At 48.9% G+C, this 13,778-nt stretch overlaps 1 protein-coding gene across 1 annotated transcript; it reads left to right on the forward strand.

Moving 5' to 3' along the window:
• The first annotated feature begins 401 nt into the window (after positions 1 to 401).
• On the forward strand, positions 402 to 3,803 carry LOC125538536. The gene is made up of 4 exons (XM_048701820.1): positions 402 to 1,479; positions 1,586 to 1,623; positions 1,696 to 2,315; positions 3,797 to 3,803. The coding sequence occupies exons 1-4, from the start codon at positions 402 to 404 to the stop codon at positions 3,801 to 3,803; spliced, it is 1,743 nt and encodes a 580-aa protein (XP_048557777.1).
• Positions 3,804 to 13,778: the final 9,975 nt, after the last annotated feature.

Genomic DNA, 13,778 nt, shown 5'->3' on the forward strand with positions numbered 1-13,778 from the left:
AATTAAAAAAAATTGCAAACATATATGACACCTCAATATGTAACCATGCATGTGGAAAGACGGAGTTTTCATTATATTATGCTACTTAATAAATTTAACAAATATACAATAAATGTATGTGTTATTAGTTACCGTTCTCACACTATTAACCCAAATAATCGTGTTTCATATAAACAAATCTCATTTAGTCTACAGTGTTTTTTTTTGGATAAATGTACCGCAGTTCATAAACTAGTCCTTTAGTTCCTCTTGATATTTCACGAACAAAGATGACCCTGACAATTAAATTTGTACATTAATTATGTCACTGATGAGTATATACATAGTTCTTTATATTGCAAAATTAAGTCCGCACTGAAATTATCATTGTGCCATGCATCAGGTGGCCGGCGTGTGACAAAATGATGTGGACTTTGATCAAACTTTTCGATGAGTGGGAAATTCAGCTACTTGTCCTTCTCAGCTTCACACTACAATTGTTCCTCTTGTTTGCTGGAAACCTTCGGCGCCGCAGGTCCAGTGGGTTCTTAAGGGTTCTCATTTGGTTAGCTTTCTTGGGGGTAGACTTGGTAGCAGTTTATGCCCTTGGCCTTCTCTCACGACGAGAGAACAACATCACCACCATCATTGACAAGGGAAGCCAACCCCTAGCTTTCTTTTGGGCACCATTTCTCCTCATCCATCTTGGTGGACAGGACACCATTACTGCCTTCTCCATGGAGGACAACAACTTGTGGCTGAGGCATTTGCTGAATCTGGTGGTGCAAGTTGTCCTAGCATTCTATGTTTTCTGGAGATCCATCAGAAGCGTACACAGCTTGGGGTTTCTCACTTCAGGTGTCCTTGTGTTTGTTGCTGGAATTATCAAGTATGGAGAAAGAACATGCTGTCTTAAGCGTGGGAGTCTTAAAGGCCTTGAGAGCTCAACACGGGTCCTAACAACATGGAGTTTTCTGCATCTGGATCCTGCTATTCAGGGCTATTCTAAGGCTGTTTATGATGCTCTCAGGTCAGTGTCATATGCCCTCCACATCTTTTCAGCACGTGGTTACTGTATGACAAACTTCTACCCGCCAGGAGACATCAACCAAACGGTGAAGATAGGGAGGCTTCAGCTTGGCCTAGTGTACGACGAGCTCTACACAAAGGATGTTGTACTCAGAACAAGGAGCGCCATGATATTCAGATACATCTTTCAGTTATCCATTGTTGTTGCTTTTGGGCTCTTCCACGCAATTGTAGACAAACAGGGGTATGCCAAAGTTGACATTGCAATCACATATTCACTATTTATCGGAGGATTTTTCATAGAAGTTTGGTCAATAATACTTAATTCCACGACATCACCACGGACGTGGTTGATGTTGAAGCGCCGGAAGTGGGAGAGGCTTGCGAAGTTGTCCTGGTTTATTTTTTCCAATGATATCATTGGCTTGTCGGAGAAGAAGCAGCGGTGGCCAGGCCAAGTTCAATCGGACAGTACGACCTTGTAGGTTGGATGAATGGTAACCGAGGGACTAGATTCAGTCAACGAGTGATGACCGCGGTCATAAGGGTGTTCGTTGGTTTCTTTGGTGGCGAGAAGGTGAATATATTTTGGATGAGCAAAGTGTTAGACACCTGGTACATGGATGCTGATGAGATGACCATGGCGTGTGTTGCAAAGGAGATTATTGTCTTAGATGATGAACTCAGCGGGATGCCACTCGAGAGTGGCCAAATGTTGGCTCGATGTTGGCAAAAAGGATGCAGGGTTTTGAACAATTTTTTGCTAGGACTGTCGTGGAGATGCATGTTCTGACCGAGTTACTCTTGAACAAATACTCCCTTCTTTTAGATTCAGACATGGTAGCACCAGCAGAAGATTATGGTAGTATGGTGCGGGTATGCCGTAAACTATCCAACTATATGATGTGCCTTTTCGTTGCCCACCCTACCATGCTGCCACTCACTACCAGCACTGCAGGTCTGTGGATAGATTTTCAGAGCCCATATATGGTGAGCAATTTGTCTAAGGAAATGGACAAGTATGATCTCCAGCCAACCAAGGAAACAATAGAGGAGATGGTACACATGTGGATGAGGATTCTTCTCTACGCCGCTGGCAAGTCTCGAGCAGAGTTACACGTGGCGCGACTGGCCAACACGGGAGGGGAGCTCATCACCTTCGCCTGGCTAGTCATGGCTTTCTTCCAGATTGGTGATACCCAAGGGAGAAGGATTTCTATCATGAAAACACCTAATGGAGAGGCCAACGCTGAATCGAAGGCTTACGCCTTGGACGTCATTGCGAGTACAAGCGAGCATGGCAGTAGGTATGTAGTAGTAAACTACTCATCCTACTCCCATCGTTTATTTATTTGTGAGTAATTTAAGTACCTCTCCTCACTAGCCTTTTTAAAGAAAATCTCCCTTATTACTGCACCTATATAAAACGTGGAGTCAATGGTGCAGTAATAAGGGAGATTTTCTTTGATGCATGCTCAAGAAAGAATTGGATGATGCATGAGGGCCTCCAAAACAATGCATGGATCCTGAAGATCAAACCTCCTACCACTCTATCCATCGAGCACACCCGATAGTTCTTCATCTTTTGGAGTTTACTGCATGGCATACAGCTTGATGAGAGTGCCAATGATGGCATTGTGTGGAAACATAAAAATTCGACAAATGAGCTCTATTCCGCAGCCTTTGCCTACAAAGCGCAATTCCTTGGCATGACCTTCTCCTCTTTGGACCAGATGGTGTGTAAGGCTTGGACGCCGCCAAAGGTTAAGTTCTTCGCATGGTTGGCTATTCAAGATCGCATTTGGATCGCCGATAGGTTGGACAAGCGGAGATGGACAAATTGTGGGCTTTGTCCTCTTTGCAACAGAGTGCAAGAGTGTGGCGAGCACCTTTTTTTCAAGTGTCGTTTTACATTGAGGCTTTGGGGCTTGGTCAAAGAGAAATTACGACTTGAGAACTTCGACGTCACTTCTTGTCACTTGGAAGGCTTCGTAAAAAAGTGATGGAAAAGTCGTGCCAGCGCGGGCATCACTCAGAGGAAGGCCATGGCTTCGCTTACCATGCTTGTCTCATGGACCGTATGGAATGAAAGGAACGCAAGGGTCTTTCGCAACAAAAGCGCGCCACCAACCATTTTGCTCAACAACATCATGACGGAGGCAAATCTTTGGGTCACCGCCGGGGCTAAAAACCTAGGGTCACTCATGACGCGAGAGTAATAATCCATGACGTTGTTTTGGGTCGCTTGTAATAAACACTATTCTCTTCTTAATTAATAGATGAGGCAAATCTTTTGCCTCGGTTTCAAAAAAAAATTGACTCCACGTTTGACCGCCATTGAGACTGCTCATAATGGGAGTAACTTGAGTACTAGTATCATAGACTTCAACTCAATTAATTTGCCTATGTGGCAATGATTTAATGAGGTCCCTGCGCCTGCACCGGCACTCGCATGCGTACCACTCTATTTCGCGGAGGCATCCAGCAGTAGTTGACACTCCTATGGAGGGTCGCCGACGGCAGACAGATCGATATGGCCGGCCGCGGAGCCCACCCGCCCTTCTCTGCCGCATGGCTCGATCACTCGCCGCAACCGGAGAGGATCGCGTCAGGGCAGTTTCAGGCTTTTGTTCAGCTCGATGTCAGCTGCTCGATCGGCCAGATGGTCCAAAACACATGGCGCCAGCTGATCGGATCGGGGCAGTTTCAGGCTTTCTTTACATATTTCTCTTCAAATGCGTAAACTTTTTTCAAATTCATTTTTTTCTCAATGTTGTGTTTTTTTTAGAATTTGAAAACCTTTTCAATTCATTCGTAAACTTTTTTCATGAAACGGAAAGTTTTTCATATTCGTGGACCTCGTTTTGTGAACTTTTTTCAAAATTTGATTTATTCAAATTTCAAAAATGTTTTCCATATTTTGTATATTTTTTTCTCAAAAATGTGTTTGTTTAAACGCGTGAAATTTTTAAAATTTATGATTTTTTTTCAGATTTATGATTATTTTGCAAAGTTACCAGTCAACTGATGAACAAATGAGCGAGGGAGGAGAACATCCGAGCGAGCCAATAGCTCGCGTTTTGGTGGGTCGGCGCAGGCGAGAGAGGCCAGTGAGCGTGAGCTCGCTAGCCAGCGCCACTACAGTACAGTATGCGTGCAACGCTATGTTGTTTTGCCCGCGACCCACTATAGGTCATCATATGCATATCAGAATCAAACATGCGGCCGGTTCATCCGTAAGTCATTTCTGAGCTCGGGCTCATCTACACCCGATGAACAATAAATTTGTGGGCACCGAATCGCTGCTTCCCCGGTTAATCGCATACTGTAATTTGGTTGGGCATACATACAAGAATCAACAATGAGATATAGCTACAATCATATTTGGAAATGGATAACAGAGTTGAAAAACTGCCTGAAAACCGAGACGCCGACTCAGCAAGACCGACACATGTTTTCTTGAGAAAAGCACTGCAAAATGCAAATCCTCAAGGACCCTTCTGGCTGCTAGCCGGTTGAGTTCGCGGTCGCGAGGACATTGACTGTTGATAGCACATAAAGAACGTTTTGTGAGCACCCAGCTGCTGCTTGCCCAGCCGTACGTGCTTATCATGACGCTTTGAGGCTAACTCCACCGTGCGACCCAAAACGGATGTTCGGTTTGGCCGGATTTTGTCCCTTTGAGGCGCCGATGGGTTCGTCCGTGTTCGGTCTTATCCGTTGGGTCGTGCGTACGTGCGCCTACCATGCGGCCGCACCCTAAATCACGTCCGTGTTGGACATGATTTAAAAAAACAGAAAACATAAATAAAATGACTAAAATAAATAAATAAACGCAGTTTAATAAACATAAAACTTAGTTAGGATCGCCACGGCCACAAAACGGCTCAGTTTCATGTCCAACTTGACATAATTAAACATAAAAAAGAAAATAAAAAACGGCCGCCGCCAGCACGCTTCTGCCCGTGCCCGTCGATGTCGTCGCCGTCGCCGTCTTCAGTGGCCGCCGGGGTCATCGTCGTCGCTGACGAGGTCCATGTAGGCCGGTGGCGTCCATAGGTGGGCCGGCGGTGCGTGGTAGACGGGGGCGGGCTGGATGGCTGGAGGTGCCTGCACGACCTCCTCCCGTGGCGACGCCTCCCGCTCCGGTGACCGCGGCGGAGTGGCGCACCAGTTCACGCCCACGGCGGCGGCCATCTCCGGTGCAGTGCAGGACCAGCCCCACCCCTGGCCCACCAGACCCGGGTGGAACGCGGCCACCGGCTCCTCCTCCATCGCCTCCTCCGTCCTCTCCTCCTTCTTGACGGCCACCATCTCCATCTTAGGGAAGGCGACGTCGCCGGCGGCAGAGAGTGCCATCGCCTCCTCCAGGCCGTGCCATTGGCGCTCGTCGTGCGTGTTCATGGAGTCGTCCATGACACGCTGCATGAGCCGGGCCTCCTCCTCCGCTGTCATGCGAGGAGGTGGAGGTGGTGACGGAGACGGGGAAGGCGACGGCGTGGGCGTGAGGCCGCGCACCCGCGTACGCCCCCGCACCTCTCGACGTGGCCGCCGCGGCCCCGACACCGTGCCGGCGAAGTAGGACGCGCGGTGCGTGTCGTGCTCGTCCTGGAGCCATGTGTCCCAGAGCACGGAGTCGGGGGCGTACCTGTCGTCGTAGTACAGGTCGTCGGGGAGGAGGCGACTGCGGCGCTCGATCTCATCGCGGCGCGCATGGCCGCTAGCCGGCACTGGCGGGATCGGCACACGGTCGGCGCTGAGGTGCCATCCGTTGGGGAAGTGGACGTCGCTCCACGGGATGGGCGTCCTCGTATCCCAGTACCGCCGGCACACGTCCGCCGCGAGGTACTTCTGGTCGCGCTCGCCGGCGGGCCTAGGGTTGATAGTGAAGGGGGCCGGCGGGGGGGCTCGACAGGAGGAGCGCGGAGGTGACGCGGGCTCCTCCTTTTTCACGGAGTCGGGGGCATACCTGTCGTCGTAGTACAGGTCGTCGGGGAGGAGGCGGCGGCGGCGCTCGATCTCATCGCGGCGCGCACGGCCGCTAGCCGGCACCGGCGGGATCGACACACGGTCGGCGCTGAGGTGCCATCCGTTGGGGAGGTGGACGTCGCTCCACGGAACGGGCGTCCTCGTATCCCAGTACCGCCGGCACACGTCCGCCGCGAGGTACTTCCAGTCGCGCTCGCCGGCGGGCCTAGGGTTGATGGTGAAGGGGGCCGGCGGGGTGGCTCGACGAGAGGAGCGCGGAGGTGACACGGGCTCCTCCTTCTTCACGGAGCCGTGGCGGCGCCCCGAGGAGGAGCCGGCCTCACGGTCGTGCTTCCTCTTGCGGCTCCAGAAGCCCATGGCTTCGAGGTGGCCGGCCGGCGAGCTCGAGAAGAAGAGAGGGCTAGGGTTTGGGTTCGGCGCTGTCGGGTTTCGAGGAGGCCGCGGGGTGGCGTGGGGTAGTGTGGACGACGACTCGTCCACGCTTCCCACTTCAAGAAGGACGGCGACCTTTCGATATTCGGATGACAGGTGAGGCCGCCCGCTCGTGCGTATTGATGCGGGCGGGTAGGAGGTAGGTGGCCGCCTGCCACGCGGCCTCGACACGGACGAGGCGCACGTCCGTTTGATGTACGTCGCGACCAAAACCCGGCGCAAGTTTACGCTCGAAATGGGTCGGCCCGAACACAAAACGGATAAGATGGGTCCGAGCCGTCGCGTAGAAGTGAAGCAAGATATGACGAACCGTAAATATGAATATTCCATTGGATCTCCAATACCAACATTTAAAATGTAATTGTAATGTTCAGCATTTCAAGCTGTTTAATATTCATTCGTACAATATATGCTTTTCTTTGAATCTGTTCATGGAAACCATAAAGTTCTGCAGCAACGCGCGGGGTATTATCTAGTTGAAGATAAGGATAGGAGATGATCCATTGTAGACTTTCTTTTTTGTCATCTCTAAATTACATGCAAAACTTAAGATAAAACTATTTTATCAACCATTGTATATGCACTTAATAGGTTATATAGCTACACAGTATCTGCAGGGACGGAGCCAGGATTTGAACATAGGGGGGGCAAAAAAAATCCTCTAGTACAGAGACTCATTTTTTTTTTGAAGAGACAACCTAGTTAACAAACTAAATCTTTGTCAAAACATGTTCTGCTGTGAGCAAGTTTAATTTTTATCAAAAGTTACCATCAAGCAAATGCCAAAGCAATTCACCTGTTAATGAACTAAAACAATGTAGTATTGGATGGGGCAAACAATGCAAAAGCTTGTCCAATGGGTACAGGGATATATCCCCAATCTTTTACTTTTATACAGTTATTACTACCATTCGATTTGTGTAGTTCTGAAGGCATCCATTAATCTGATTTAGAAACATAAGCAAGGACAAACCAATGAGTGAGAAACAGACTAACCTAACCCTTTCCTTGGTCGCCGCTTCTCTCAACTGGTTGCGCGGCCGGCCGGCCGCGCGTCCGCGCAAAGATGGCCCTCGTTCGCGTTAGACGCGATCTCGTCCAAGTAAGGATTCTCCGCTCAAATTGATACGTTGCTGATCATGAATTGCCCTAAAGCTTAGATTGAAACGGCCTTGGTCATGGACTCAGATTGAAACGGCGCTGGTCAGGAATTACCCTAGACAGCTAGACCTTGGCGACAGGCATCGAACAACGGAAAATCAAACGATCTGACGGTGTCCCTTCGTGCTGGGCTATTTCCTGCGGCGTGTTAAGGATGGGCTTTGTGATTTTGTTGGGCTTCAGGTGGTCAGGGGGCCTCGGGGGGGGGGGCGATACTAGCTAAATATTCACTTTTTTCTGCCGACCTGCTAATCGCTACCGAGTAAAATGAGATTGTTAGGGGGGGTCTCGCCCCCCCTCGTCCCCCCTTGGATTCGTCCCTGAGTATCTGTGCTGGAAGCTGAAGATGTTCTAAGGTGCCACGTAAGATTTCTGGCCTTTGCATATCAGATAAAAGGTCTCTGTCAAATAGTTCTCATTTTTTGGGATTTTATTTATTCTTCGCCATGGGCAGAAAATATGGACGGTGTGACTGCGTGTGTATCGCGAGACAAAAAGGAAAAGCAGGGGAAAATCAATCCTTTCCTGAGCATTCTGTCTCGCACCTTTTTTCGAACTTTTCCAATTCATTAGCACTGTATGATAAGAATATAAGGCCAACTCTACCGCGCGACCTCAGACGGACGTCTGTTTTGTCCTGTTTTTGTCCCTTTGGGTAGGGATTTGGGGCCGTGTCCGGGCCTGTCCTGGGATGCGGTGGCTGTGCGCTCAGCGCGCGGCCGCATCCTTTTGCCCCATCCTGTCCGCCAGGGCCAAGAATTGCCCAAATTTGCATTAAAACTAGTTTCGAACCTAAATATTTGTCTGAAAATTAAAATAGTTTTACAACCCAATTGAAATTGTCTTTAATAAAATAGTTTTACATCCAAATCGAAATTGTCTTGACTGAACATAAAATGGACAAATACATCTATTGGTTGCCAACGTGATCCCACACGTGCTCAACCAAGTCATTTTGAAGATTCACATGAGTGTGCCAATCACGCATCTCACGGTGGAATTGGGCAAACTGTTCAAATGTGGCCGGGTCTTGGTGCAGTGGCTCAATATTTTCACCTTGATAATCAAATCCTTGGTCGAAGATACTCTCATCACGCTCGTCCTTGACGATCATGTTGTGCATGATCACACAAGCAGTCATCACCTCCCAAAGCTTCCTTTCATCCCATGACAGTGCAGGGTTTCGAACGATACCCCACCGGGATTGAAGCACACCAAAAGCATGTTCCACATCCTTTCTAACACTCTCTTGCATTTAGGCAAATCTCTTTCTCTTCTCACCTTGGGGTTTCGAGATTGTCTTCACAAAAGTTGACCACTAAGGATATATACCATCTGCTAGATAGTATCCCTTGTTGTAATGGTGGCCGTTGATCTCAAAGTTGACAGGTGGGGAGTGGCCTTCTGCAAGCCTCGCGAAGACTGGAGAACGCTGCAGCACGTTGATATCATTGTGAGAACCTGCCATGCCAAAGAAAGAATGCCATATCCAAAGATCCTGTGATGCCACCGCTTCTAATATGACAGTGCACCCGTTAACATGCCCCTTGTACTGGCCCTGCCAAGCAAATGGACAATTCTTTCACTCCCAGTGCATACAATCTATGCTGCCAAGTATACCTGGAAAGCCTCTAGCTGCGTTGGTCGCCAACAATCTCTCTGTATCAGCGGCAGTTGGCTGCCTCAAGTACTCTGGGCCAAAGACCTCGATCACAGCCTGACAAAACTTGTACATTGACATCAGACATGTTGTCTCACTCATACGCACATACTCATCCACCAGATCGCCTGGAATTCCATATGCAAGCATGTGGATGGCCGCGGTGCATTTCTGGTAGGAGGAGAATCCAAGCTTGCCAAGGGCATCCGTCTTGCACTCGAAGTATGGGTCATGAGCAACCACTCCCTCTCGGATACGATTGAACACATGCCTGGCCATACGAAAACGGCGACAAAATTTATCCGGCCTGAAGAGCGGGGTGTTGGCAAAGTAATCTGCATAGAGCAGGGCGTCGCCTCTCTCCCTGTTGCGGTTCAGGTTGGGAGCACGGCCAGGGACTGACCCCCTGTACCGAGGAAGCTGCCGTTGAATATGGTCGTGAACGACCAGTGCAGCCACCACAAGATCGTCATCATCCGACGACGAATCGTCCGATGAACAAAGGAAGTGATGGTAGAAAAACTCGTCTCCACTGTCCATACCTTTATTGGCAAAAGGTCGAACATCTTGCGCTCGTGGTGGCGAAGAGGCCGCAATGATCACCTCGACGCAGCAGGGTGGTTGTCGGCCGGCTACAGGCCGCTCTGGAGCTCTCGTGGGAATCTGCCTCGGCCGCCGTGGTACGTCGCCGGCAGTCGTGTCCCCTCTGCCACCGGCAAGGACGGCGAGGGCCAAACCTCCTCCGATCGACGACCAAAACTACGGCGGAAGCGCGGGCGTGGTGGCGGCCATGTCGAGACGTGGTTTGGTACGGACGGCGGGGGGGGGGGGGGCTGGGGGGGGGGGGGGGGGGGGGGGGGGGGGGGGGGGGTGGGGGGGGGGGGGGGGGGGGGGGGGGGCTGCGCGGTGAGGAGGCGGCCGGAGAATAGCGGCGGCGCCGGCGGCGGGGCGGGACAGGGAAAGAGGGTGAAGCGTTGGGAGCGGAGGGACTGCTAGTGTCCCCGATAGGCGGGCCACGGGGGGACAAGGGCGTGCGTCGAGGCCGTCCGCGCGCGTCCGTTTCACTCCAAACCGAGCGCAAGTTTGGGCCGGGGATGGGTCGAAAGCGGACGGAATCCGGACATTTGTCCGTTTGCGCGAGCGCGCTGGGCCGTCTCGTTTGTCCGTTTTACCCCAAACGGACGGGGGCGGGCAGAATAGGGTCGCGCGGTGGAGTTGGCCTAAGGTTTGTTGTTCACATGAAGTGCTGATTTATTCACTTCAAACCATGGTCTAGTACAAACAAACATAAACCAGTTTCCATTTGATGACCATGCAAGGGCACTGACATGAAACAAGACGGTGGCATGGTCATTGCTATGCAAAGCAATATAAAATCCGTTGTTCTATCTAAATGAAAATGTAGAAGGTGGTAGTACTACTGCCAGCTTGTTGGAGTTCAAACACATATGTGTTAGTTTGGTAAGTTTTGTAGTCTAATAGGAAGATTCTACTTGAGTTAGCTTAATATTTGTGATCACTGTTGCCGTGTGCTTAGACTAGGAAGGCTGAGTGAGGCTAAGACTAGTAATTCAGCACGTACGTGTGGTAGTAGTGTTTTGCCGTGTCCGATATGTAATCTGTTAGAACATGCAAATCTGGTAGCGGGGGGGGGGGAGGGGGGGAATACCATTAGTTATTAGTTTAAGCAGAATCTTTCCTTTTGGCCCCCTCAATAATCTATGTCACTTAAGATTTCGTGATCAATAAGTGACTGACGCCGTCCATTACGTGGCACAAGACGGCTCAGCGGATGATACACGGGGCCATCGACCTTGTAGTGTAGGCAGTTCTAGAGATCTTAGAAGCAGCTCAACCGCTCCATCAAACTAGTTGTTGTGCCCTGCCTATTCTCTTGCAATAAATCGTGTTGGCTTGCTCGTCGTTGTTGTAGCTCAACTGCCCTTCCTGCAAAAGAATTCCACTGCAGGGGTATGTATTGATGCAATTGAAAGTCATGGCCACTAGCATTGCTGAAGAGCCGTAGATACCAATTTATTTTATGTCGCTGATGTTGATGGCTGGAGTCTGCGTGTAGATAACACAGAGTGAGAAAAACTGCAATCAGAATAACGTTTATATACATTGGATGAACGTATGTGGTCCCATGTCCGAGGCAGTCAATGTTTTGGAGGCAGTAGTGCTGGTCACGGGATGTGATTCAACATGAATGTGAGTTTGTTTACCGAGCCTGGCTTTGAATTAGCCCACGTTTTTATCCTAACACCATTTTTTATGCCAATGAATGCACACCGTCATGTTCTTCACCGACTCATGGTCCAACCCTCTACTGGTGACCTGGACTCCCAACACTAGCTGAGATAAAAAGAATTGAACAGACTGATCTGTTAGCCGTTTGGTACAACAAATGCTTCTTTTGTCCATGTGAGAGGAAAGTAAAACATATCAACATCTTACCTTATGTCATGGCATGAGCCACAGATGAAGCCTTCGATCCAAAGATTCGAGCTCCCAGAACCAATGGATATGCAACCATTGCCTATGCTGATGTTAAAGCGATATATCTGAACATTCGTTGACATATTTATGTGAATGCCAACTGTATCCTAACAATGTTCGTCATTACCTATTTCAGCTCCGCACTTCCATTTTTTGCTCCTGTGTCTATCTGGCATTTATCCTTTTTTGCTCCGGTGTTTGTCCCTAATGTCACGCAGTGTTTACTGGAGTTCTTGTAGCTTACTACGACTTGGTTACACACGCTGATTTTTTCTCTCGAAAAGGAGGCGTACCCCGGCCTCTACATCTCTTGATGCACACAGCCATTTATTAAAATTAAGTTTCCCGAAGGTTCCAACAAGAAGTCTCAACATGAAACAAAGGTCTTACTAAACAAAGAAAAGCCACAAGCGGCGAAAAATAAAAATCACAACCGGCGCCATAAAGACTAGGAGACTAAACGCCTATCCTATTATTGGACCGCCATCCAAACCGGTTGTATGTATCCCGTGCAACCATCTCCCATCGGCTGCACCCAATATCCATATGCTTCCTGTGGTCCGCACGGCTGAGTAATGACCACATACGGATCCAAGTAGACGCTCTGAAGATGACCTGCAAAAAGTTGGTAATGGTTTGTCTGTTAAAGGCAACGTCATTGCGACAATTCCATAAAGACCAAAGTAATGCACATGCTCCCACTCGGATATGTGCCGCGGACTTTGGCTCCACTCCAGCCAACCAGTTATCAAACAAGTGTGATATCGTGAGAGGTGGAGTTATGTTGAAAGTAACGTGAATAGTTCTCCAAAGCAGTTTAGCAAGCGGACATTTGATAAATAAATGTTCTATTGTTTCATCTTGATCACAAAAGCAACATCTTTTACTTCCTTCCCACTTACGCTTAGCTAAGTTATCTTTAGTAAGAATGACACCCTTATGCACAAACCACATAAAATACTTTTATCTTCAAGGGCACTTTAACTTTCCAAATATGTACCGTCCTCAGGATAGTCCCGGTATCAATCAAATCCGTGTACATGGATTTAACCAAGAAGACTCCTGACCTGGAAAGCTTCCATTGCAAAGTGTCTGGTACATCCGAAAGGTTAACCTCCATTAACCGACGCACAAGATGTAACCATCTATACCAACGCTCACCTATAATAGACCGCCTAAACTGAATATTAAGCGGAATGGAACCCAACACTGTAGCAACGGAAACCTCTTTCCGTTGTGCAATGTTGTATAAGGATGGATACTGCAAGGCCAGCGGTGCATTGCCTAACCAAGTATCCTCCCAAAATATAGTATCCCGTCCATTCCCGACGATAAATTTAGTCCTGCTGAAGACGGCTACTTTCGTCCTCATAACCCCTTTTCAAAACGGTGAGTCGGACGGTTTTGCCATAACCTGGGCTAGTGTTTTGGCATAGAGATATTTGTTACGCAATATCTGAGCCCAAACTCCATCTCTTTCTATCGATAAACGGTACAACCATTTCCTAAGTAAACACCTATTTTTCATCTTCAAATTTTCAATTCCCAAGCCTCTCTGGTCCTTTGGTCTACAAATTACATCCCATTTTGCCCGTCGATACTTATTTTTGTTCTCATCAATTTGTCAAAAGAATCTAGATCGATAAAAATCCAATCTTTTCCGTACCCCAACCGGGACTTCAAAGAAAGAGAGGAGGAACATACGTATGACCGTCCCTATACGTTTGTGACACCTTGATCTACAACTATTCATGTCGATTCGGGTTCTTGAAATAGAAAGCAAAACAACGCTAATATACAACCATACATACTCGTGCGAACTTGAGAGGAAATCCATATGATGCAAACCTGCGCTCTATCGGTTGGATTTGACCACCGGATTGGTATGGCGATGTCGCCGGCTAATGGCCGGTCGCTCGCTGGCACGGTTGTCTGCTAGCCGGTTGAGTTCGCCCGTCGCGAAGACATTGGCTGTTGACAGCACATAAAGAACGTTTTGTGAGCACCCAACTTGCTCAGCCGTGCTTAT

This window comes from Triticum urartu, chromosome 2 (genome assembly GCF_003073215.2).
Source record: "Triticum urartu cultivar G1812 chromosome 2, Tu2.1, whole genome shotgun sequence".
Taxonomy (NCBI): Eukaryota; Viridiplantae; Streptophyta; class Magnoliopsida; order Poales; family Poaceae; genus Triticum; species Triticum urartu.